Consider the following 27,391-nt stretch of genomic DNA (forward strand, 5'->3'; position numbering starts at 1 on the left):
CCTCACTGCACAGGTTACTCAGTTGTCAGAGACTTTCTAAACATCACACCGTTGAACGGTACATCTTTGAACGATCGCCGGAAAGTCTCTCGGACAAAACATATCTCAGGGAAAACCAGACAACTTTATACCTAACCCAAAAAGGTTGTTAATTGTAATCTCGTGACGATCAGTATTGAATTTCTTACAAATGGTAACATTGCGAAGTTGAAGGAAGTTTTTGGAGGTTACGAAAGAAGTGGAATTAAGGTATGGAAATAACGTATTTAAAAGTGAAATTTGGCATAAGTTGTTTGAAGTGAAACTGGCAAAAGTATTCGGCATAGATAAAGCTCTATACGGGTGTTTTCGCACGATTCACGATTTCCATTGGTAATACAAAACAAAACTGCTTGCATTTAATTTACTTGAGCAGTTATTCAGAATTGAGTGCTACGGAAACTACTTAGAAACAACTGTCCGCTATGAAGGAGATGACTAGTGCGAAACAAATCGACGAAAATATCGAAAATCAAGTCTGTTGGTTCCACAGACTTCAGAGAGTTGCTTCAGTTCGAATACACAACAGTTTCCTCATAAGCTATGCCTCAGCAGTGGTGTGTACTTTGTATCTCATTTAACGTGAGGTTATTGCGTGACGTTTGATGTAAAGCCAGGATAAGCAAGATTAAGGGATAGAAATTGGATCCAAAAACTTAGTTGTCTTTGAAATTACAAACTAACGTTTTGTTGATTTAATAATTTCTACCCCTAACGTGTGTTCGTACGTGGTTCAAAGCTATGCTTTCGACCCCAAAGCGTGGGAAAGTAAATGGAAAGCCCAAGCAATAACAAGCCGTATTTGCTGAGTTTCAAGACAATATTTGCACCAACAACGAAAATTATTTGGAAGTCTGGTAACTTTTAACGAAAAAAATGTCACTCGTGTTAAAGTTAATTAACTGCCATTTGCTCTAGGTCTTTAGTGTCAAAGACTGTTAGTGTCGCTGAAATCTTCCTAAAATGGAATATATTCTGAGCTAATTATTTCTGTTCACTAAAGGTGTGATTGTTTTGTTTAGAGATGAAAACTTTTACACAAGCATTTGCGGAATTTGACGTACTCTTGTAAAACCTTCAATTGTGACGTGAAAATTGCACTTCAACTGGCTTTCGTGGCTTAAATAAACTTGGTTAAGATAAATCACGGGTTGTTAAGAGATACTTAAGAAAAAGAAAAAGAACTCTATACTATCCATTCTCTGTAAGTCCTGTGTGTTACAGCCTTTAATAATGTTCAAACTTAATTCATGCAATGAAGATGATTGTTCACCATCGAAGGGGTTATTAAAATAATTTGATAGTAGTTCGGTTGACTTAAGAGATACATTTTTCTTGTCAAACGTCATTTCTGTTTATTTTCAGGAATATCAACGGTTGATTTTGCTTGTCTATCAATCGTTTGTCATTGCGAAGAGCAAGTTTAGTTAACAGTAGGCAATTTACAGTGGAATGGTTCTCTGCTATAAGAATGGCAAAAAGTAATTTTCAACATCTAATCTGTCGTTACGATATTAACGCTTTGCTGATACCGATACTGAAACCAATCGATGTAAGTACCACAAGTGTCACAAGAATCTCACAATTATATCAGACATAGCTGCCGGCAAAATGCGAGAAAGAGGAGACACTAAGAACTTCACAAAAATGAATGATCTTGTTAACAAACTGGGAAAACGGAGTCGGTAAATAAGAATATCGTATTAATGCTGATTTAATCCAGCAGTTTTGACCAGCCGCGATAACGAATGAATGACAAGTTAGGTCTCACTAAACATCCGTTCATCGAATAAACAAATTACAGTTGTCCAAGTTTCTTCCAAATCCTCAATTTCAGGGAAGGTCAACTATGCTGTGCTTGCGACATAAAAAAACAGAAATTTCCTGTTCAACTTATGTTAACTGACATGAAGAAGGACTACTTGCAAAACCCTGCTTTGAAGGTCAGATAAACTCGATACGCCCAATTAATTTCCTCTGAGTGTTTATAGCCCAAGGAAGGAAAGTCGGTGAAAAAAAATTCTTTGACCTTAGTCAACTACCTGATGTAGCTTTGCATTCAAAGTTACACCAAGAATATTAAGGGAAAGTAGGACATATTTCCTTTTATGTAAGCCGCATGAGATGATGACGTAATATCACGTGGTAACTACTTCGCGGTTAATAAATAAAGAAGTGTGGAAATACTGAAGTCCCGTCCACACTGCGCCAGGGAAATTTTAAAACGTAGCTTTAATTCTACGGTTTGGCCTACGGTCCACACTAATCCGTCACGAAAACGGAGCTTTTCGAAAACGCTCCTCAAACCGGAGGAATTTGAAAGCGCCGGCTTTGCGATTTAGTGTAGACGGAAAACATTCTAAAAACCGAGCTTTCCAAAACAATGACATCATGATATTCATGTGATTTCCCTGCCCGAGTCTCCATCAAACACAAATCCAAAATGACCCGTGATTGGTGCATTTTCAAATTTCTTCGGCGTAGTGTGGACGTAAAACATTTGATGCGCTCTCAGAGTTGAAACGCCGTTTTCAAATTTTTCCGGCGTAATGTGGACGGTGCGGTAGGCTTATATTCTTAAATGACCTTCAGATTGCTTTCTACTTAGACTCCTGCTTGGCTATGGTCCGGCATTGCATTTGCAATTCTGTTCGTAATACTTGGCTTTGTACTGCTTATACTGCTATCAGGCAAAATTGGGTTTCTTTGGGTTTCAGAAAATACTGTCGGGAGTAAATTAAATTAAGGAAAGCTGACGATGGATTAACCAAACATAATAGTGAAATATAAATTCTCAAAGAGGCATGTTTAAAATATGTAAAATCGATGTTGATCTAATCGATAACAAACTGTAATATCAACAAAGGGTTACGATTTCTAAAATTTGGCGACTGTGCCAAGGCATATGATATAAATAGACTCCAAAATTCAGGGAGGTCTAACCAGGGTTAAAAAGAAGCCTCAAGCAAATGAAAAGTGTTTTTAATGCTGGACAAAACAGGAAGGACTTCTTCGTACGTGTGGCCTAAAAAAGGACCTTCACTCACCTTATAATTACTAAATGTTTAACTTCCCAATGCAAACTCGTCATAACATCAGGGCATGGATATTTGATTGTAACGACTGCGAGAAAAAGACCTGTCTCCTCTAGAAATAGGGCGTGAGCCTATGAGCGGTGGATGTACACAATTTTTCTTTGATCCTCGCGTGGACAGTCGAAAGAGAAGCGAAAGCCCGCGTGGGCCTAGACTATGAGTGGTCCCTCTTTCGCGTAGTCCGTCTTGCGTGGCGCGAAAGAAAACCGCGAGAAAAAAATGGCCGCGCGAAAGCCGCGCGCTTCTCATCCCCAGGATTTCTCTCGGTTTATTTATGGTCTAGCCTCCTACCTATGCTAGACGCTCTTTGGGCTCACGAACGAAGCGATAAGCGAAAGTGGGACTTCTCATAGTTCTAGCGTGGGCCGGGAAGATCAATCAAATAAGCGCGCGCGGTCATAATTAGTGAGCGCGTGCATCGCAAGTTTTGCTTCGCACAGGAAGGAGGGTGGTATTAGATGAGGGTTAGCTGATAGCTGAGAACTGATGAACTGAGAGCTTAAAATTACATGTTTTTCAAACTGCTAGTTGAGAAATCTGTTGAAGTTTTAACTAACAGCTGAGAGATCGCTGAGATTCCAGCAGCCCTATCCTAGCACGACCTTGTTTCAAAGAGAAAAGCCCTTGAAACGAGGTCGCCCCCAGCAGACTCTCCGAGAAAGGGCCGATGCTTTGCTCTTTTGTTTTGTCTGTTCGGTTTGTTATTTTGTCTATTTGTTTGCTTGTTTTGTTGGTTGTTATTGTAACGAACCTTGTTACGTTCGGAGTTGGCAGCCTTTTCCTATCACTATTCTTTTCTTTGAAGGTCATTCTTTATCGCTTGTTATTTCCTCCTTGTTTCTTCTTTGTTGGAGGGCTAGTTACTTTTAGGACTTCAACAACTTATCTGCAAATGAAGAACCTGTGCGATGTCTTAACAATTAACAGTAAATACGTCTTTGTTTGTTTGTTTGTTTGTTTGTTTGTTTGTGTAACAATTGATTGATTGAGAACACAGTAAATATATAACGTGCTGTTGACAATTGACGCTTTTGTTCCTGCTCGAAGCATTAATTCTCCTTACTGACTAGTACACTTTTCTGATAATTAAGAGAATTTTGTGTTTTATGAAAACGATATGCTGTCAATTGATGACTATCTTTATTCTCGCCACCTGTTTAGGGTTAAAGGTTACATTCTTCAGTGAAAGTAAACTCCATCAATTTTAAGTCAGCATTGCTGTTTGTTCGTTGACGACAGACGTTACTCATGCGATCAGTCTTCTTCCCAATGTGTTCATTGCAGCAGACATCGATGAATTTCAGGTAAGCGAATCCTGGCTTTTTATCGCTGATAATTATCAGCGATCGTTAATGTTGCTTGTGATTTTCGTCGATCAACTTGCCACAGCACGCAAACACGTCATAAAACTATAACTGAGTTATCTGCGAAACCTCGAGAAACCATTTCAAAAGCAATCAGTGTTTGCGCCAAATGATAGTAATTTCTGCACCAGGTTGACGAGATTCTACAGATTTCCTCGCGATCTGGCTCGGAGATCGTGACCATAAGGAAAGCAAATTATAAATCTCTTATAGACTTGATCCCAAACAACAAGACTGATTACAAGAGTAATTACAAACACTTAAAGCGCCCCTTCCCTTGCCATAAGCCCGATCCAGTTACTTTGCTTGCAAAAATCAAAAGACGATTGGATTGCTCTTTCCGTCCTCCACAGAACTGTCTCAAAAAAGTGAATCATTTTGCGGTTGTCGATTCATTAAGTCTTTTAGTCTTCTTTCTACGTTTGTGTGTTCGTGTGGAAACCACGATGTCAATTTTTTTTTTTCATTCGGGTTAGATAATGAATATTACCGAGATGAGAATCGAAGAGGTTAAAATAACTGTTAATGGCTTTTTGTTTACAAATCAAATAGAATTTTGCAATTATTTTTGGTTTCACTTTGGAAAGGATTTAACGATTTGATAACTGGAAAGAAACTTTCAGTTATTTGATGGACTGGTTGAATTTTCTCTGTACTTATATCAAAAGGAATTTTACTCATGGGGAGGCATGTAATCCTGTTTCCTAAAGATACACAGTTTCAGTTGGGGATCGTATCAAGTTAAGGTCACGATAGAATGCAATTTTCGCGAAGTAACCACGAATAGACATAATTACGCAGCTTAATTTGAAGGAAACCTTGCTCAATAATTATAACATCAAGAATGGTGTAAAAAAAGGGTCGAACATGGTTAAAATGGTGGAAGAGTAACACAGACCACGATCGGCAAGAGCTACAATGTCTTATGCTAATTTATTCCAGATGTGCCACCCGTGACGTAGCTCGTTGAAATCAACCAATCATGAAGCTTCTCTGGGTTCTTTGCTCGACGATCCTTCTACTCAGTGCCGCAACAAAAGGTAAGTATGTTTTTTTTTTTTCGTTTCATCCTCTAGGGCTAAAAGACACCTTGTGAGGTCTTGAGCCGGTAATTGAGCTACGTTGTGAATAGGTTTTGACATCATGTCATCTTATCACCCAAATCATAAATCTCGTCTAAAATCCACTAATAAGTGTCCCTTTATCTCCAGATAACCTCTTCTTAACTCCTTACTTAATGTTTCTTTACGTGTTGTCGTCACTTGAAAGTCACGGAATGGTTTTCATAACAGCAGATTCAAGCTAAAAAATCCTCACAACGCTTTTGTCCCTAACCTAAACATATGTAATACCTTTTATTTTAACTGGCTGCTTGGCATGTTCCACTCTTACATTATTTCGGGTAGCCAGCACCCCTATCATCTATCATTTTGCTTTTTACTCTAGCAAAACATTGTAATTTCTAACTCTGGGGTGAAATAAAAAGTTTTTGTTGTTATTGTTGTTGTTGCTATGAACAAATCCCACCCAGTAGAAAAAAATTCTCTGTTTTCTCCTTTGTTTCAATAATCTTTTTACTTGTTTTTGACTATTTTCACCTTCCAGCACTGAACATCAACGTGACATTAACAGATGGCCCAGGATCATATGCTGGCCGAGTGGAGCTGAATTTCAACGGAACCTGGGGCCCGCTTTGTGATACTGACTTAACTATCGATGTGGGTCACGTGATATGCAGACAGCTTGGCTACCCACAGGCCGTTGCCACCCCATGTTGTAACGCGTTTGGCGATGGGACGAGTTCGTTCTGGCTGTATGATGTTAAATGCAACGGAAGCGAAAGCAGTCTTGCTGAATGTGATTACAAGGCCGGGGCTCCAAATACATGTGATCCACAATATGACTTTGCAAGCGTTGTTTGTGAAAACCCCAACATAACAGACAGTAAGTTCACGATAGGGTCTCAATGGGATGAACCATTTGCGATAAAACGGGACAAAAATTTTAGCCGTTAGGCGTAAAAATTGGAACATTTTAACCCGTAACAGTAAGAAATGTTACCCCTAAAAAAATTTAGCCACGAAAGAGAAAGTCTCAGAATCTCTTGTCAATAATTTTTTTGTGTCTTGTCTTACTATAGTAGTAAGCAACAGTAGTGTACAATTCTTATGATAATACCTTTTTGTAACTGTTAAGACCTCGTAGATGTTTAAGGCTAATCAAAATAAATTTCTAAACTTTTTAAACAATGATAATTAAATCTTAACTTTTTAAAACAGTTGTAATTATTTTCTAAGATTTCTGTTAACAGTGAGGGAAATAAATTAACCGTTTGCGGTAAAAATGCCAAAATATTGACCGTTAGCCGTATAAGCTATCGCCCCATTGAGACCCTCGACCAAGATGTAATGCACTGCGACAGAAACTGTTCAACTACAGATTCAGATGTTCAAATGTTCAAATGTTGTTGTTTATAGTGGTCAATGCGCTTAGCTACAGCTAGCTAATTCACAAGCATGCCACTTAAACTGAAAGAAAGAAACAAATAAATTAACTAAACATAATAGGCTTAAAAATCCCAACTGGCTCGAGGCAGACCAGTTGGCTATTTACAAGCATGACCGCGGAATTGAACTAGGGTCTACCGAGAAACAACTCCAGCTTAGTACTTTGAGCAGGACTTGAACCCGCGACCTCCGAATTTCCAGCCCGGCACCCTAAACACTCGGCCACGGTGCCTCCGCAGATTTCATTATCGAAAAAACTGCCTCTTGATGCCAAGCGTTAAACAGACCTCATCCTCGACCCCGGAACTAAGTTGGCGTAAAACATCTCTCGCTTTACTAATAAAGACATAGATGAGGTGGAAAAATGAGAAATCTTAAACGCAAGCGTTAGTTAAGGACAATTTTGAACACAGTTTCTCTAATAGTTTTCATTCTTTATTTTCTAAGCTTATCCTTTGGACGTTCGCCTATCCTACGCACCAGTCCATTATGCTGGTTGCGTGGAAGTGAACTATGCAGGGATCTGGGGCGACGTTGGGATGTTTCGCTGGGATCGAGAAGATGGCCGCGTTGTCTGTAGACAGCTTGGGTACCAGGATGTTTTGACAGTTCTGTGGAGATGTAATAACTGGCTGGGAGGAAAGCCTAATGTAGTCACGTGGATGGACACGGTGCAGTGCACTGGAAACGAAAGTTCTTTGACAAATTGTACTCACGAATGGCAGACGTACAGGAGTTCGTTTCGTTTTGACGCTGGAGTGGTTTGCCAAAATAGAAGTCAAACAGGTACCCGAATAATTAGCCCTGAGATTTGCATGTTTAAATCCTGTCTGGGGGGGGGGGGGGAGACTCAGATGTGAAACGGTTGGGGATGCTCATCGACTCGCTTTAGGGCGTGAATCAATAATTTTGGTCTAACTTAGCGTGTTCAGGATGAAACGCCACCATTTTTAGCTGTCAAAGGGTTATTCTCATTTCTCGACAAGCATCCCCGACCTTTTCATATGGGAGTTCCCCTCGGAATCCTGTATCGCTACATCCAACAACCACTGGATTCGCACTGCAAAAGACCCTAGGACTTTAACATGACGACATATAACTCATTATCTTTTCCTCAGCTCGTGAGCCGGCCAAATTCAACAAATCCTGCATTCTGATTGGTTCCTGGAGCTGGCAAAATTTTCTCATCCGGACCGCCACAGCGGGCGGAATCCGTCGAGTTGATCTATTTTCGTGAACGAATTAGCGGTAATCGTCAATCCTTCGCCCATTTCACACTTCCATAGCCGATTAATCAACGCAAGTTTATTTCTATTCACCTTTAAATGGCAAGCAAAGTCACTGTAAGTAAATTCAATTAAGTTTTTTGAAGTTCTGAGAGTTTGTTTGGCTGTTTGTAGCTTGGCACTGTAATGGCGCGGCGTCGACAAAACCGGATCGGATCACGGATCGGATCACGGATCGGATCACGGATCGGATCACGGACCGGATCACGGACCGGATCACGGATCGGATCACGGATCGGATCACGGATCGGATCACAGAAAAAAAAAAGTTTTAAAGAAAAAAAATCAAAAACTAAAATCAAACCGTTTATAAGATAATGATAAATAAAAAAGAAAAGTGGAAAACTAAAATATGTTAAATGAGAATAAGAATCCCGAATTTGACGTAATGACATGTTAATTACAGAGAATGACAAGAGGTCATTTAAAAAGCCACATAAGCGCCTAATTTACGACGAATTTAAATTGTAATGAACAGGGAGATGTAGTTATATTTGAACGTTAGTTGGCTCGAAGCTTGCGTGAACCTCCCATTCTCGTTTTTGAAATTGTTATCAGTGGCTAATTCTCGGCTACATTTTCGTGTCAGATGTGAGCGTTACAGTTCGCGTTACAGTTAATGAGAAAACTTACGTACGAAAGCTTAAGGACATGACTTGTTTTGAAGGAGCTACGTCACGATTTGCACATCTTGAAAAAACTAGCCTAGTTTTTCAAGTTCATCATTTGCAATCCCCGTTAATCTTTGCCATCCTTGACGATCCTCATTCCGTTTTGATTTGTTCTTGCCTCTTAAGTGTTTTCTATCCTAGAACACGATCATTTTAAGGTTTTATTCTATTTAAAGGCAACTCTTTACGACCCTAAAAATGACTCTAAAACTCGTAACGTAACTCCTAAAATGTTGTTTATTCTCGGGTTGCGTTATCGTTCACACTATCGATGTCATTCCTAGAATTTTTTGTAAAACAGCTATATTTCCTTGAAATACAAATGGTTTGTTTCGTTTTATTCCAGTGCGAAATATCGTATTCCAAACTCACATCTTGTAAAAGTATAGACTTGTTTCAAAAACGGAAATTGTTTGAAATCATCAGGTGTTTAATTTTTTAGTGTTTTTAGTTTTTGTGTTTCTATTCATACGTTCGTCCTATTGTTACCATACTGACTCGTTTTATGACAGTTTACCTTTGATGCAAGTGAATACACGAAATATCATTTATCTGAACTGCGGAGAAAGATATGAAGACATGATTGATCATCGCAATCAAAACCCAACAGCCTGAAAAAAATTCATCTGTGACCAGCTCCCAGTTGGTTTGATATTATAAAAGAATAAAGGAATATCACATCTGAATTAAATAAAACTTTCTGCTCACAGTAGTCACTCTAGTGCAATTTGCTCAACAAAATTTTGAATTTTTAACCGCGCGGCCATGGGCCGAGCGCGGTTCTAGGTTTACCCGTGGTTTTTTTTTTTTTTTTTTATTTTATTTTTTGTCGGTGACCAGACGCAGACCTCCGCTCGGCCAAACTTTGAGTCACGCAACGTGTGATGTTTTTCCGCCAGAAGCTGTTAAAACATAAACACACGGACAATTTTACGGATATTGTTTTCTTTTTTGTGGGTAAAATATATTTTCTTTTCGCTTTATCAAAGCGTTGGATTTAAAGGGAATAATAAATACGCTGAAAAAAGGTATTACGTCAGCCATGGAATGCGCTGACGTTGCAGCTTTCACTTTCGCTACGCGACAAATAAGATCGTGTTTACTTTGCAAGTTTATTTCGGCAGAAGCGACGGTCATTAATTTATTTGTAATTTTGCGAGTATTTCTTGCGGTTTTAGGCAAATGAAGTAAATCCTTTGACTGTTTCATCGCAGCGAGTTCATAGATCGGAAAGAAAATTAAATATTTGCAAGCCAAGCAAAGAACGTGTCAGAACGTGCAAAGATTACGTCATTGATAGGGAAATAACCACCGTACTAAAGATAGCCGTAGATAACGCAATTCTTGAATTATGTGACTCGTGTGACTTCTTTGCTAACCCTTAACTCAAGGGAAAAAAACAATTAAATTTAATCGTGACTTTAAAGAAAGAAAGCGGTTTGTAATAGTGTTCGTATCTTCATGCCCATACATATCCCGAAGAAACTTCCAGATTAAGACTATTACGTCATCGGAGATGTCACAACGGCTACGACTGATGGTGCGATAATAGAGTTTATGTTGATCAAGTGCTGTGATGTCTACAGTAATCAATGAATCATCAAAGATTGCTTTGGAATATGCACTGCGTTGCGACTGTAGTACTAAGAAAACAGTTAAATTTTAAAAGCGCGGTTATAAGATCTAACAGATCTTCTTGTTTTCCTTGATCCGATCCGTGATCCGGTCCGTGATCCGATCCGTGATCCGATCCGTGATCCGATCCGTGATCCGATCCGTGATCCGATCCGTGATCCGATCCGTGATCCGATCCGTGATCCGGTCCGGTCCGGTCCGATCTAGGTTTTGTCGACGCCTGTAATGGCGCGTAATCCTGCGTGTCTCTTTCTGTACGATTTTAAGTAAAAAATGAGTCAATTTCAATCAAGCTTACCTCTCCGATCGTTGCCTTATTTGAGAGAATTTCTGTGGAATACACTTCACGAATTTCCTCGCTATCTGCTACTCAATTTACGGTAGAAAAGTCTGATTTCGAGTGATTCGCAACGACTGACAGAAGTAGGCCCTTTGCAGCTGGGGTCACGTGACCAAATTTTTCCTAAAAAAATTTTTGTATTATGGGTTATAACTAAAAGAATGCCAGAAATGGAAAGAGCGCATCGAAAATACCAAAATGGCCAAGTTTGAGGCCCCAGGAAAAAACGAGTAAGTTTATACCATAGTTTGAATTTTCGGAAAATTTAGAGGATTCGTTTGGAAAATGTTGCTGGAGAGCAAGGTCTTGTTCTCCTGCAACATTTTTCCATACAAATCTTCTTATTCTTTCAAAAATTCAGACCATCATAAAATCTCATTCTCTGATGATGGGGGCCTCAAACTTGGCCATTTTGATATTTTCGATATGCTTTTTCCATTTCTGGCATTCGTTAAGTTATAGCCCATAATTTTATGAAAAGTAGGTCACGTGATGGCTTAGCTGCAAAGGGCCTATTGTTTTTGTAGTACACCTTCAAACTTTGCACGAAATTTCACACCGGAAAAACACTTTTGGAGAACTTAAATGGTGAACGAAATGCGACTAACGTAAAGTAGTTCGGTATAAATCTGTCCTTTAATACATCTTTCTTTGTCTAGTATCTGAGTTACTCGCCCGTTCGCTCGTTAGATTTTTTACGAATGGTTTGCAGAGTCTGCTCACGGCGCGTAAGCCAATTCAATGACAAAGCTGCGAAAACAAACCCACTTGTAAGACAATTTACCGCAAGAAAAAAAGATAAACATGTTATTGTCCGGCTTAGGGTCGGTCCGTATAGTGAAAAACTGTGACCGAGGTCTTGAAAATGCTCAAGACCTCGGTCACAGTTTTTCACTATACGGACCTCCCAGCCAGCCAATAACATATATGTATTGCATTGCGCATCCCTACTGCGCACGATTTTCGCGCCATTATATTTTAGTGCGCGCTCACAAGCGCGTGCACATGCTCGACAGCGAAATAAATGCTCGTTTCCTCTTAAGGTGGGACACACCATGTTTCAAACATTTTTTCGTGGCTAAGAGTTAACTCCAAACCATGGCAAAGTATACATTCTTAAAAAGCTCAAAGAGCAAAGATTATGAAAAAAATATTTGTGTACCCTATAACTGTATTGTAACCTGACACCGGCTGATTGAATCTGCCACCTGCTGGGGAATGCCAGGGCTTACTTGAGAAAAGATAACTCCTTCTAGAACTGATCAAAAGGAATCATTTTTACATTTTACAAAAGAAGACAAACAGCTTGCTGGGATAAGCCTAGAGATTTTTGAAAAGTTAAAAGCACGTGAAATGATGACCAGTTAAATCTGATACAGAAAATCTAGCATACGTTTCAATACATAACTTTGACAGAATGCACTGGATGGAAAAGTTCTATGCTTATCCCACAGAACGTACTAAAAATAACAAATCCTGAAAATTTTAGTTCAATTGAATAAATCCTTCTCAAGATATCTTTTCTAGAAGGCGAAAATAACTCGTTTTGAGAAAACGAGCTTTAAACTTACAGTAACAGTACTTGTCAAAATAAAACTTCAATACCTTAAGATTCGAGTTCCGTAAAAAACAAAACTTCGAATTTCTTTCAGAATTTTAGGTTAAATCCCGCCTTAAGGGCCCATTAACTGATCTTTTCGAGCCGTTGCTAAGGAGAATTTATTCTCATGTAACCTCATCATTTTTGGTTAGTTCAGAGTTATTTCATGTGTTTTAACTTTTTCATGATCAGTAACACTATTGATGACGTCACCAGGCCACACCCATGGTCATGTGACTAATACTGAAAAAATACAAAGGCTCCCAGGCAAATTACTTTATCGGGATTTATTTCATTGATTTAATAATTTAATTTAAATCCTCATTAAGCTATGCATAGCTTTTGGTTTATTTCTGAACGGTCAGAGTTTGAGAGAATTTCAAAATATTGAAAAACTCATAATTTTCTGAAAAAAGCATGATTTCGAAAAAGGAATGCATAGGTATGTTTCCAACGATGGCTTTAATCGAAATTCGTTGAAAAAGGCTGGATTTAATGAAAAACTGCGTTTCCTTTAGCATTTAAAGAAACCGGAAGTGCGCCCGATATATATTGGAAGTTACCCTGTCAGCGCGTGCGCAATTTACGCTACCAGCGCACTTCGGTAAGATCAAACAAAGTCACACGGAGTTAGTTTTTCTGTTTCTATTGCCCTTGTTTTTCTGTATTTCGCTTATTTTGTCTTTGCATGTACTCTTTTTGCTTTACATTTTGTGAAAAACAAAGAAAAACCTCCAAAATGTGAGCGAATTTGCAAGTTTATTGAATTGTTTTTATTTTCCGCTCGCGGGCTGACGTAAAGAAGTCTTTATTAAGAAATCAGTCACAACATACGTGTGGCTTTACAATCAATAACAAACTAAGCTAAACTAGAAAAAACCTATCATATGTATTACAAGAAAAATTTTAAGAAATAAATTTAAAAAGACATCTATTTACAAAAGCCCGTTTGAATCGTTCCGTTTTTACTTTAGGGAGTATGAAGTCATGGCCCCTTTCTCTAAGAGCTCTGTTACGTTTGGGTAGGAGCAAGTCATATAATACATGGCCAGTGTCACTTGTGATTCTTTTGAAAAGATTACCGTCCCTATTAACCGGAAGTGAAATTTCACCTCCTTAGCAACGCACGCGAGCGCGCGCATAAATTGGTTAATGGGCCCTTAAGGTGATTCCTCACATTTGCATTGCGCATCCTTACTGCGCGTAATTTATGGCGTCATTAGCGCGCGCTAGTGTACGCGCACATTGAAACCATGACGGATTTGCCTTGACATTGAGCTCTGTCAGTTGAAAAATGCTCTAGCTCACCAACGAGCATGGGCACCCCAATTTTTTTCCAGTCGTTGTAATCAACGAATCATAAGCTTTGCGTGAGAAAAGACTGATCTAATTACTATCGCTGAAAATTGAATAAATAAGAAAAATAGCAAATACACTGTGGTCTTTTCTATTTTGCAGTCGGTAACCACGTCAAGAAATTTGGTTCAAATTTTTGATCAAGGATTTAGCTTTCTGTCTGAATCAAACTTAAACGTTTATTTGTGGTCCGACACAATGTATTGACTGTAGTTTAATGCGTGTTCTTATGAGTCCGGGCTTACAAAGATGTTACAATTACTGGGAATGCGTTCTTATAATAAGCATTAAATAATGCAAAAATGGGGCATTTTCAATGCCTCACTGCTCCTTAATGAGCATGGGCACCCCCCTTTTTTTATTTCAAAACTGAAGTTATCATATGACAAATATTCAGTGGACAAAGTTTGAACAAAATTCTATTGTCACTTTTATTTCAGAGGAATTACCTTAAACGAGCATGGTAACCTAGATTTTTTTATTGCATGATTTTCCTGTACAAATCATTATCTTTAAGTTAAAAGTTTTTTTAAAAAGCGTTCGGAAGGAAAAAAAGATATAGCTTAAAGCGTGCATAAAACCATTACTCTAGGACTGATATTATGACCCTCGAAACAACGACTCGAGGGACGTTTTGAGTCGAGGCACTGTAAAATTGTGTATTTTTTTTTTGCCATAAACTATATATTACATTGTTGCACTATGCTCGAGACTTCCTTCCTATCTAGTTTTTTCAAGTATTTCTTAAAAAAATACTTTGCTTCCAGCTTACGCAAAACGTCATTAACCAACGCGATTTGACATAAATGATGTAACTTTGGCTCTTCATATCCCTTTTGCGAGAATGGTGACCTATCTAATTTATTGTATTTTTCGAAACAGTGCTTGGTAAGGAACATTGAGGGAAAGTTTCGAAAAAATCGTTCAGCAACTTTTATTTCTGAGGAATCACCTTAATTAGTTGAAGCGAATCCTGTTGATAATTTATTTAGTTACACCTATCTATTTATTTATTTGTTTAATTTGCTTGTTTGTTTAGTTACCGGTACATTGATCATAGCGCTAGCTGCGCAATATCTTTTTAAAATTAATTTTTCTACAATATCTTGACACCTTTTTGATCACTTGTGACTTGTCTCTCAATCAAGCAGCTAGTCAGAAGGAGTTCACAGCTCTGTCTCTCATAGTTCGTGCGATTTGATTGGCCTGTACAAAGAGAAGCCAATTGAAAGTTGTCAAAAAGATGTCAAAAATCAACCAATACTTATTACAAACAAGAAACAAAACTAACTTCGCGCTCCGAAAGTAAAAGCTCTCTTTTCTTTGGATTTAGCAGCTGTTTGCTATCGCTACTTTTACTTTTCTTTAAAACTAAGTAACATACATATACCCTCAGACTGAGAATAACGTGAAGAAACATCTAATCATTTTAATGTCGTATGCGTCAATTCCACTGTCTCCCACAACACGAGTCTTGTTGAGGTTGGTTTGTGTTCGTTACGTACAATTTTGGACAGCAGTTACTTTCCAGATTTGTTAGCTGATAAAAAATTAGCACTTCTTCCGTAGGTCTTCGGGCTTCTAAAATTCTAATACCAATACTTGGGTTCATGGTAATGGACATAATGCGAAGTCATAAAACGCAACTTTTTCTCTTTCAGATCTCCAAATTCGTCTGAGGGGTGCACTGGTCCCGTATGCTGGTCGAGTGGAAGTACTTTTGGCGGGAAAATGGGGCGCGATTGACAGATTCACTTGGCAACTTACAGATGCTCACGTGGCTTGTAAACAACTGGATTTTCCCGGCGCCGAACTTGCCCTTCGCGGGGCGACTTTCATTTTAAACTCCTCGTGGTCAGCACGTGCGCTGAATTTGCAATGGGTAGAGAATGTGCGGTGTCTGGGAAATGAATCTTTGCTGATTGAATGTCCGCTTGACTTGGTCTTTACACCAGGACGAGCGTTTGAAGCTGGTGTAGTCTGTACGTCAGATAAGACAGGTAAAGCATCCTCGTAAGGTAGAGTCTGTGTCGGGGCTAATGGTCCATACGTCCGGAGCTTAGCCCGGTGTCAGGAGCCTTAAGCGACTAAGAGTAATTTTCTCCCCCCACCCCCCTCTGGATTGGATGCTAATGGAGAGAGAGGCTCTTTGGGAGAAAAGTGAGTTGCCAAAGAACACACGGCCAGAGCTCAAAGCCTGACCGCTCTTAACGGAGAGCGCGCTAACGATCATACCACCGTCCCTTCCGAAAGTGTTGTCGACTAGACTTAAATATAAAAGATAAACTGTCCAGAAACTTTTATGGAGAGAATGTTATTAGTTAACCGATATCAGGTTTGTACGGCATTTGAATTAAATGTGATAAGCATTCGCATTATACTAAACTTTTCATATTGGTTGATTCTTTCTTGTAATAGTCACGAAAATCAGGCTCGCTGGAGGCAATGTCAGTAATGCTGGCCGTGTTGAAGTTAACATCGCTGGAATCTGGGGCACAATCCGGAATAGGGGCTGGGGTATGAACGCCTCAAATGTGGCCTGCAGGCAGCTCGGTTACCCTGGAGCCGAGGCGGCCATATTGTCCACCGTGGGACCCTTTGGAAAAGGGGAGGGTCCTGTTTGGATGTCAGACCTGGATTGCGAGGGACATGAAGACTCGTTATGGAAATGCTCTTGGCCTAGGATAGCGGGTATCTACTGGGACCATGATAATGATGCTGGCGTGGTTTGTAAGGTTGATCACTCAAGTAAGTAAATACAGTTGAACCTCTTTTAAGCGGCCAACCCCCAGTTAAGTGTCGAAATTACTGTCAGTTATAAACTGCAAATAAAACCAACCTCTATTAAGCGGCCCTGGCCACCTTATGGTCGTCCCTATGAGGGAATTTCTATTGTCCTTAAATAAAACGCTGTGCTAATAATCACACGCAAAAATATAGTCTGCCGTAAACAGAACAAGATGCAAGGGGCAAACAACCGAATCTGTTTAGGAGAAAATATCCTTGAAAGATACGCGCTATGACTGGCTGGAAGCCGTAGGTTTTTGTTATAGTAACCCTTACACAAATATAACTTTCGTGTGTCGTCCACCCGCGAAGGAAGTCGCACACCTGTGCGCTTGACATGCCTTTATCGAATCACAGAAGTTTGTAATAAAATTCTAATTATACAATCATACAATTAAGTTCTTTCTGCAGTGTCAACAGCTATTAGACTGTTCGCATCCCCTCTATTTTTCGACGTAGGCGAAAAAAAAAAGCGAGGGAAGCGAACGCGAGCAACAAGGGGGTGGGGGTGGGGAGGCGAGAGAAGCGAGCGAAATGAAGAGTTGAGAAGACTATTCTTTCGTGATTCCATCCGCGCGTTCAACGATCTAATGAAAATAAGAGAAAATAGAGAGCTGTGAACAGTCTAAATAGCTATTAGTTTTCAGAGCAGTAAACCACATGGACCTTGTTGCCGACCAATTTAAGCTGGTAGCATGCATGTTTTCAGTTTTCCGTGCACATGTCAACGCGTGCATGGCGACGCTTTATGTACTTATTTATTTGTCAGTACAGTGGAACCTAAGGTTGCGACCCCCTCTCGTAACCGACCAGTTCTCCAAAATACCAAAAGTTTCCAAGTCAAATCACTATATTTGGAACCTCTTGTAAGCGACCACATCTCGTAAGCGCTAAAAGTTTGAAATTTTCTATTGTTTCTAACCTCCCGTAAGCGACCAATTGACAGATAATAGAACGAGAATTGGATAATAGGGCGTTGTATAAACATTATTGCATTCCTGGGTAGTACCGTATTTTTTCTCGAAATTGACTTTTCACATGAATAAAACACTGAAAAAATTAAAGAAAAAATACACGTACACTGTACCCTATCACTCAAGAGACGACGCTAAAGCCTGGTTTTCACTAGCGACGCAAGCACAAGCGCAAACACAATATTCTTATTTCACCATGAAAACGGCCTTGACGCAGGCGTAAGGACAAGCACAAGAACAAGGATCAAAATTTTTCCTTTTTCTTGTGCTTGCGCTTATGCTTGCGTTTGCGCTGCAACAAGTGGAAACGAAATACTGCTCAGGTGTAACACAAGCACAAAGATATTTACCACACGTGGTTATGTTTGGCCAATGAAAACACTGGATCCAGATTACGTCGCGCCTAAACAGTTCTCCAAAATGGCTTTTTGCTTGTGCTTGTGTTTGCGTCGAATTTCGTTTTCACTTGTGCTTGCGCTTGTGCTTGCGTCGCTGGTGAAAACCAGTCTTAAATGTCTTAAAATTACCATATGCTAATGAGGCAAAATTTTGACCCAATATAGTCGTAAGCAACCACCTTAAGCAAGGTTCCACTGTATGTGGAACTAAGTAATGATTAATATAATTTGCAGCTCTGGAATTCGACAAGGCTTACAGGCCAAAAGATAAAAGACCATGTATAAAGTTAATTTCTGTTGTTTTATAACTCAGGTAGCTCAACAAATACACCTTCCACCGGAGAAAAAAGTGTGAAACTAAAGACGTTCGCGCGAAAATTTTCCAGTCGATAGATTTTTTTAAAATTTTTACTGCTGTCAGATAATGAGTTACTTGTGTCAGAAATGCTAAAACAAATTGGGTGTCACCGACTTCGTTTCGGGGATAAAGCGTGTGGAAACCTAGTCTGATTTTGAAAAATTGGCGCGCGTAAATCAGCATAGTCTACAGGGGTTTATAGTTTAAAATATCGAAGTTGAGTCAACGGAGACAAACGATCTTAGTCCTGTTTTGTAGAAGTAGGTCTGTTGCGTAAATAATTCCAAATATCACATCGGTTTCATTTATTGAATTCATTCATATCGTCTTTTCTGTTATATTCCAGCAAATTCAAGGCTGAACAGGGCCCTGATAATTGCTCTTCCTGTGGTCGGTGCGGTCATACTTCTGCTCCTGGTGATCGCATTCTACTTCCGGTGTTACCGGAAAGAGAGAAGAGGAAATGATTCCAGAACTGAATTCGTGAACATGAGTGACGTCAGCCTCGTACGTAAATGAGTCGCTTTCTGTTATGTTACGTTACCTTACCTTACGTTACTTTATGTTTTGTTACGTTATGTTAGAGTCCTAAAGTGTGACGTCACGTTACCATGGCGCTAAAAATTCCTGTTCTAAACAAACGCTTGTCATATCGCGCGTCCTTTTCGTAGCTTTTGTATTGAAGAGGTCAAGGGTGTAATTATCGTTTAGAAAAGCACCAGGAGACTTCGAATACGATTGACGTTGTAATTCACATGAAAGTTGTAAAACTGAAAAGGAATTTGAAAGGAAACGATCGAAATGGTGCATTGCTTCTCGCCCGAGTGTGACCATCACTCGGAAAGCCATACGTGCCGGTTTTTCGGATTCCCTAACAAGGAGAAAAAGCTGGATGAATACAGAAGATGGGTTCGCCTACTGAGGTTAGTAAAGGTCAGAGGTTTAAATACTTATCCCGGATCATGATATATACGTGATAAGAAAAGTACGTTTGCACGCAGTCGCGTTGATGCAGATAGACTGTCGCCATCTTTGTTATGAAACTAAGCTCAAGCTCACATTTATTACGAAGTTCGTACAGTGTGCTTACTATTTGTTATGGGTTGTCAGGTGGCCTTTCTGCAGATTTTAAATGTCTTTCCTAGAAGAGGAGAGTTAACGATTTAACGATTTAGGCACTGAGTTGAAAAATAACCGTTAAATCCTTTAGTAGGACCTTAAGACCTTTCAAACACGTCTATGATCGCCCCGAATGAAATTAACAGTATATGATCTTAGCTTGTATTTTTCATTATATAAAAGCTATCTTTCTCTTTTGGTTCAGTGAAATTGACTCCCAGATCCCAACGTAGTTTTCTTAGTCCACAGAATCCGGGCAAACCAATCCAGGATTCCACAGAGCTGACTCATCTTACCATGTCAAATTAGATTCCGAGGGCAACAGTGAGATAGACTGGTGCGAGATTTCAAGAGAACGCATTTCACTAGGAGACAAGATTGGAACCGAGACTGTCGGAGCAACTTTTCACGGGAAGCTCTGTTTGGAGAATGGGAACATGACAAACTGTGTCGTGAAAACAACAAAGGGTAAGTGTTGATTATATTGTCTTGATAACCAGATACATTACTTGCAAAACATTTCGGAAGTTCTATTTCGAACACTTTATTACTCATTTCGGACAAATTTTGGACAAAAATTTGGACACTACCTTTGCTGAAACATAACTAAAGTTAATTTACGCCATCAAAGCACGAATCGGACTGAAACAATATCAATGAAAATGATAGTTTTACTGCACCCTCAAGGTTTTACAGATAGACCGACGGGAAAATAACACATAATTCTATCAAGCCGTTACGCATCTCAAGCCATGTCTCAACTAGAGTTTGCTCTATAAAGGAAACTAAGAGCTTTGGCGCTATTGAAAAGTTTTATACTATACTGTAGATATTTCGGAGGCTTAAAAATTTCGGACGGTTTTATTTGCGGACACTTTTTTGTGCGAAATTATAATCCTCCGAAAATTTTTTGCAAGTAATGTATGGTAGTGCTTAACCCTGAAAAAAGCCGGGGGAACTCGCCGTCAGTTTGGGCGCAACAGGTCAATTTCGATTTACGTATTAAAATTCTAACTTTGCTACGAGGCTTACGGGAATGACACAAAAGAAATTGAATTTGAAGGATACAAAAATAATCGGCTTAAAAAAAAATGATTGGCTTATTGTTCGACCTCGTCTTCAACTCCAGCCGCTTTTGGTCTTGAAGGAAAAAGCGTCCTTTGCATTAGGAAGTTTGGTTGCATTGAGACCCCAATGTACTCCCATTTCAAATCATCATGATCATCATCATCGTCATTATCATCAACAGTGGCCGGTCTCTGTCATCATCGTATGGTTTTGCTCAAAATAATTGCGTTTTAGAGTGGCGTTTCACAACCCGTGAATTAGTTGTATAAAAATTAGATACTATTCGAGGCCAATTCCCGCGTTGTTTTCTTTTGTTCAGTTTGTCTATTTAGTACTAAACTTTAGATGTCATAACCCAGATAGAAACACCCTACCTCGATCATAAGGCTTACCCTGTGCCGGATCGCATAACTTGTTTGACAATTTTTTTTTTCAGAGTCTTACACAGAGGAAAGTAGATCATTAGATGATGTAAACGACTTGTTAGCCGAACTTAAAATCTTAAGCTGTCTGGGAAGTCATCCAAACCTACTTAACCTCTTTGGAGCTTGTACTGTTAAAGGTGAGCACGGGAAGGTCTTGTAAGAATAATTTGCGGATAATAAACAAGATAACATATCCCCCATTTGGCGAGAAACTATGCCCAGATATTTTCCTTCGACATTTCCTCTTCCGCGAAGCACACAGTTTTCTCTTAAACTTTGCTTCTCAGAACAGGTAGCGTTCGCTGAAAAATACCCTGCATAATTCCCGCCCGGTGAAGGTTATTTTAATGGGAAAAAACTTGTTGCTCATGTGAGCGTTTTTATTTAAAGTTGCCACTTAAGTTCCCCGCAGGATCAAAGAACCCGTTTTATTCAATTCTATATTTATAGTCGTTTTTGCTAACTTTCAACCCACTGCCTTAATGGCTAAGGTGATCTTTACTTCCGATAATGACACTACTAAAACACTTTTTTCTGTACCTCTGATCTATCTTTACAATGCTTACTCTCCAAACTCAAATTCAAATACTTATTACCACCTTAGCTTGCGCTGACAACACTATGACATAACAGCTAAAACTCTCTTACTAATCTCTGATTGCCCTTACTTAACGCTTAACACTAATTAGTATACATTGTATGCTAGCGACTTCGACACGTTAATAAAGTTCTTATCTTATTTTTATCTTATCTTACTCCAAACGTCTGTCCGCGCAGCTAAAACTGTTAGAATCGTGGCCATGTCCACATTATTAGCGAAGAAACTTCGCTCAGGTTTTCAAAGCACTGAGATTAAGTAGTCTTTCTTCGAACTCACCGCACCCGGACGATCAGACCAGATGAAACTCTGAATTTTTTATTAAACTTTAGAAAATAACCCAAAGAAAAAACGGGCGCTGATTGGTTTAACATCGTGTTTCTGTTAAACAGTTAGATTATGAACTCGAGATTGCTATCGCGTGATAGTTGACAAAAATCGAGAGCGAATAAGCTAATTGTTTTAGTATAAATCTACTAGTCGTTCAAAACTTTTATCAAAATCTTTTTCACAGACACTCCGAAAACGCAAAGAAGTGGCCGCTATTTTGTTAGCAACCGTACACAACTAGGCTACTCACTATCTACAACAGAGCAGATAGTGAGTAGCGTAGCCGATCAGAGAATGGCATTCATGATAGAACGCTGGTAGATTTATCAGTAAAACTCGGTAGAAACAGGTAAATGTTTTCTATTTGTTAACTGTAACAGGCTACTTATCTGAATCTGTGTACTCTTTCCAGGCCCCACATACCTCATATTTGAAGAAGCAGAACATGGAAATCTATTAGATTATCTACAACAACACCAGTCGAATGACGGAATCAACATCACCCAAAACGTGTGCACCTTATCAAACGTGGAAAAACTGAGGATCGCTTTAGATGTATCCAAAGGAATGAAACATATAGCAGAAAGGAAGGTTAGTGGAATCAAGCTTAATATAATACACTGAAGCTCAAAACGGGGTTGATTTTTACTTCTTAGTCTGCAATGCTCGTATGGATGCTTTGACTTTCAATTCGTTGCGTCCCAGTGGAATGATTATGATTAGGAAGTTTAAGAAAACCACGACGGCAACGGGAACGTCGCAAAACAAACGGTTTAATGAGCGGAGCAATGACTGTGCACGTGCGTTATGATTCTTGGTTCATTTCTTCGTCTTCCTCTGCAAAACAGCATCGTGAAATGACTACGTTCTGCGCTGTCTGGAGAGCGTGAGCAATGACAGGTAGATTTTAAAATCTATATTTCGAATTTTGCGCTGTGTTCTGTAATCAGTTCCGAGATAGTTTTGACAAAGAGAAACAAACTAGATGACTTTCGAGTATCACGTGATTCTAAATAAAGTATAAATTCATTTTTTTAATCGACGTTGTCCTCGGCGTCGCCGTCGTCGTTACCTAAACTCCCTATTAATTATTGGGGCCTCGGGACGCTGCGAACAACCTGTATCGGCTGTCAAGCTTACCAGACTAGACTTCTCTCGAACAACGTTTCCTGAAATGTCTGTACACAAAACATCAACCCGGTAAAAACTGTTTTTTCCTTCCTCTCAGTGCATTCACAAGGACGTTGCTGCACGGAACATACGGCTTGGTAACAAAAGTGTTGCCAAGGTTACCAACATAGGCTGCTCGCGTGTCACTTATGAAGATATCTCAGCCGTAAGTTTGAAAAAAAATCTAGAAATAATCTGGTAACAAATAGTAGCTTCAACAGTGAATACTCATTCTTAGTCTTTAACATCGTTGTACATTGTTTTATCTATCTATTCTACTCGCCTAAGATTCAGTGAGTCTTTTCTTAAAAACGCGTATTCAGATTTTGTTTGTGCTTTTTTTTTAAGGGAAAGTTGCCAGTGGTAAAGTGGATGGCTCCAGAGAGTTTAGAATCAATGAATTTCTCTTCTGAGAGCGATATGTAAGTGCTGAGACCTCGCAGTGTTAGTAGATTTGTAAAATTATCAGGTAGTTTACCATAGTAGGCTGCATTAATTGTGTTGCTTCATTGGCCCCGGTATTGTTTATGGCATGGTATAAAATAGTTATGCAACACTTTCTCGTGGTATACCAAGCGTTATAATCCGTCAAATATTTTCGCTCGCGCGCAATTGGTCTAAACGCGTCCGTAACCTAATATTCCCCAGCCAAAACTGGGGAATATCCGACGTTATTATCCAGCTGCAACGAATACTGTCCAAATAGCAGTACAAACACACAGCGATATTGTACAGTAGAAAACCTGTTTGCCGTATTTGTACAGTAGCAGACCTGTTTGCCGTACAGGTCGGCGCGCGCACGAAAACTGTCACACTCTCCCTCTTTCATTGATAAATTTATTGACTACAGCAGTTGGATAATAAATCTCTTATTAGATGTTTTGGTGTGTAGTATCGCTTTACATTTTTAGTCGTTGTTCGTATTTTGACGAGCCCTACGGACCCGTCAAAATACGGCACAACTCGTAAAAATATACAGCGATACTACACACCAAAACATCTAATAAGATATATATATTCCCCAATTTTCAAAACCGCGCGTGTTGCAAAAAATATTTGAAGAATAATAAACACAATAGCCTCCATTTGGCGCGAAAATATACTCGCATATTTGACCTTGGACATTATCTGTTCCTCAAAGCTCACAGTTTTCCTCGAGCTTCTCTCTCGGAAAACACTTCACTTCTCGGAACAGATAACGTCCGGGGAAAATATCCGAGCATAGTTCCGCGCCAAATGCAGGCTACTGTTTATATATCCCACTTGTCGCTTGTATTTTCTTGGTACACACACTCGCCTAAAAGCTCGCGGAAACAGTACCAAATCTGGTCATCTAAAAGTTGCTTGTTGTTTCATCGTAGTTGGTCTTTTGGTATTCTGCTGTGGGAGATAGAAACTGGAGGTAAGTTGAAACGATTTTCTCTGTCAGTGACGACTATTTATATACTAAAACTGTGGTCAGTTTTTAAACTTCTGATTTTACAGGATATAAAGGCACAAAATTAACGAGATGCGAGATACTCGGAGGGAAAATGAATGGGATATGTGATATCTAGATCAGATAAAACGGGATATAGAGTAGGTAAATCGTTCATTTTTGGAAGTGGACACTTAACGGGACTTGGGACATTTAGGGTAAAAATTATCAGTATGTGGAATACTCAGACCCCCCCCCCCCCCCCCCCCCGTAATAGGGCCTCTTCAATGGCCTGGGTCATAATACAGTAGGTTTCCCACCATTCAGTTCAATTTCATCCTCTGCCAGGGTCTACACGAAAGATTCTGATTACGTAGTTCCCCAGAGGTCCATGCCATGTCTATCACGCCTGGGATTGGTTGTTTTGTGCCAGGGCCGTAGCAGGCGAACCGAGGCACTTGCCTCGATAAAAATGTTGAATTTATTTAGTTATTTCAAGTTCACGTGAGAGGCTATGCATCGAGATCACTCAGGTTGTACTGAATTTCATTTTTTATGACCTATAAGCGGTACTTGTTATGTTTCAGGAGATGTTCCATATCCTGAGATTCAGGCTAAAGATCTTTTACAAAGTCTCAAGTCCGGATACAGAATAGAGAAACCCGTGAAGAGTTCTAGTGTCATGTGAGTTTTATTTTTTTCTCTTCGTTCGTCGTTCGTCGCTCCTCGCTCTCCGCTCTCCGCTCTACGCTCTACGCTCTCCGCTCTCCCCTCTCTGCTCTCCGCTCTCCGCTCTCTGCTCTCCACTCTTCACTCTTCATCCTTCGCTCGTTGCATGACATCAAGTTTCCTTAATTTATTGGTTTGAGCTGTTGCAGGAATTTTTTGAATCAAATTATATAGTTACAACCCATCGGAAAATACTTGGTTACTTCGGTTTTGATATAGTTTTGTTCTTTATCAACAGCTATGAGGTAATGACAAAGTGTTGGCAGGCCGCGCCAAATGACAGACCCAAGTTTAGTGAACTGTGTATGGTGCTGGAAACCATGGTTACCAGGGAAACCTCTTGTTGAAACAGAAAAACACTTGTTCCTCAACTAGGACCATTTAGAACAACATTTTCTTTATTCCTTGTTCGACTTTCTTCCTAGCCTGCAGTGCAGGCGTTATTTTGGATCGGAACGCTCGATAGACCTGGTTATCGACGCCGCCATCCTGGCTTGTAATTGGATGCTTGACCGGTAGAGGGTTGGGGCAGAGTGCGAAGGGAGGGGGGGTTGGGGTTGAGGCAGTTTTTGCCACTCTTCCCCATTCCCCGTCCCCTCGGCAAATTTTCCCTCGCCCCAACCCTCCACAGTTACCACATCCAAGATGGCAGGCCAATACGAAAATGTTAACGCGCGAGCCCGCACTGCAGGCTACTTTCTTTCCGTGTGGTTCAACCTTGTATTTTTTCATGTTAGAAATATCCCATTCTCCTTACAGATTTTCTACAATGTTTTCGATTATAGTTCTGAGAATTATGTTATGCTCGGCTTTAGTTTAAGCCATATCCTTCAAATGACCATTTTCGTTGTTCCCCTTACCTGTCTGATTGACAGTATCTTGATACCGTATAGACAGTTCACAACCCTCGCGGTATTTTCTCTTATTTTTTTCTCCAGCTTCTCAGCGGTGCGGAATCCTAAATCCTTGAATCTGATTGGCTAATCGCGCTCGCTCCAGCGGTCCGGTCAATTGCATCTGCACTTTGCTGTACTTAAGAAAATTTTTGTGGAATACACTTAACGAATTTCTGTGGAATACACTTAACGAATTTTCCTCGCTTTCTGCTATTCAATTTACATTAGAAAAGTCTGATTTCAGGTGATTTTAATAGCAACGACTGACAGAAATTGTTTTTGTAGTTAATCTTTAATCTTTGCACGAAATTTCACGACCTCGGTCACAGTTTTTCACTATACGGACCGACCCTAAGCCGCCCAATATACAGTAAATGTATTTTTATTCGATCGTGCGTTGTACGCGCAGGTAGAATCGCGAGTGAGCTAGACGCCAACGCAAAACGGGACACTTGACGGGGTAGGGGTAGCCTGCAGAGCAGGCGGATTAGTCGGGGCTAGCACGATCGCGCTAGCTCCGCTAATAGGGTAGGGGCTAGTAGGGTAGGGGTTAGGGAGCGAGAGAGAAGAGACTGTGAACAGTCTAAATACTGTACGGAGAAATGTTTGGGTTGAAGCGATCATTGTTAGCCAAAGATGGATCAGACAGCCACTGAGACTTGGTCTCTTCCACACTAATGCGTTTTTGCAATGAGAGCAGATGAGACGGTGGATTTTTATGAGAGAAAATATTTTTCCCATAACATATCAGCGGTACAGTGGACACGAAGCTCATGTTTTGATGCTATTTCCGCACGAAAACGCAAAGCATTAGTGTGAAAGAGGCCTAATTATAAGAAGGGAAGATCTTTAATTGTCGCAACTCCGCAAACCCGAAAAATACTGTAAAACTACTTGAACAGCTGAATGCAAACTTATTAGTCAGATTAATTATCTTTGTAATAAATTGGATTAAATATGTCATAATATTGTCTTTAAAAAATTGTCCAAATCAAATCTAGCTATATAAAAATTCATATCAACCTTCAATTAACTTCAATTCCGATCATTTTCCTGTAGTAATTTTTTGTGTAGTTTTGTATAGAACTTACATATTTGGCAGTTGTGGTTTATCACACAACTCTGACATGCCATTTGCAGTCACTGTGTAATGGTGGAAACCAAAAAAAGAATTACACAAAAATTACGCAATGAAAAACGCAATAAAGAAGTGCTTTTCAGTTGTCAAA

At 39.7% G+C, this 27,391-nt stretch overlaps 1 protein-coding gene across 2 annotated transcripts; it reads left to right on the forward strand.

Moving 5' to 3' along the window:
- LOC110068091 (scavenger receptor cysteine-rich type 1 protein M130-like) lies at nt 1–27,391 on the forward strand. 2 transcript variants are annotated; one of them, XM_089271959.1, is made up of 17 exons: nt 1–249; nt 4,296–4,438; nt 5,441–5,538; nt 6,104–6,442; nt 7,453–7,791; nt 15,555–15,893; nt 16,312–16,641; nt 18,366–18,417; nt 18,767–18,917; nt 19,772–19,997; nt 21,034–21,159; nt 22,363–22,541; nt 23,179–23,286; nt 23,469–23,542; nt 24,482–24,522; nt 25,125–25,221; nt 25,505–27,391. In XM_089271959.1, exons 3-17 carry the CDS (start codon nt 5,481–5,483, stop codon nt 25,611–25,613), a joined length of 2,568 nt encoding a protein of 855 aa, XP_089128085.1. In that variant the 5' UTR covers nt 1–249; nt 4,296–4,438; nt 5,441–5,480; the 3' UTR covers nt 25,614–27,391. The 2 variants fall into 2 exon arrangements, with proteins under 2 accessions (XP_089128085.1, XP_089128084.1); XM_089271958.1 differs by lacking the exon at nt 18,366–18,417 and having other exon boundaries at nt 18,757–18,917.

Source organism: Orbicella faveolata, unplaced genomic scaffold (assembly GCF_042242905.1).
Source record: "Orbicella faveolata isolate gen_17 unplaced genomic scaffold, um_ofav_v1 contig_34, whole genome shotgun sequence".
In the NCBI taxonomy this organism is placed as follows: domain Eukaryota; kingdom Metazoa; phylum Cnidaria; class Anthozoa; order Scleractinia; family Merulinidae; genus Orbicella; species Orbicella faveolata.

Bases quoted from the DNA above. Each gene is read 5' to 3' on its own strand.
- LOC110068091 (XM_089271959.1), top strand. From the start codon at position 5,481: ATGAAGCTTCTCTGGGTTCTTTGCTCGACGATCCTTCTACTCAGTGCC. The intron at 15,894-16,311 runs GTAAAGCATCCT...TTCTTGTAATAG, and splicing joins CTGTACGTCAGATAAGACAG to TCACGAAAATCAGGCTCGCT. The intron at 19,998-21,033 runs GTAAGTGTTGAT...TTTTTTTTTCAG, and splicing joins TGTCGTGAAAACAACAAAGG to AGTCTTACACAGAGGAAAGT.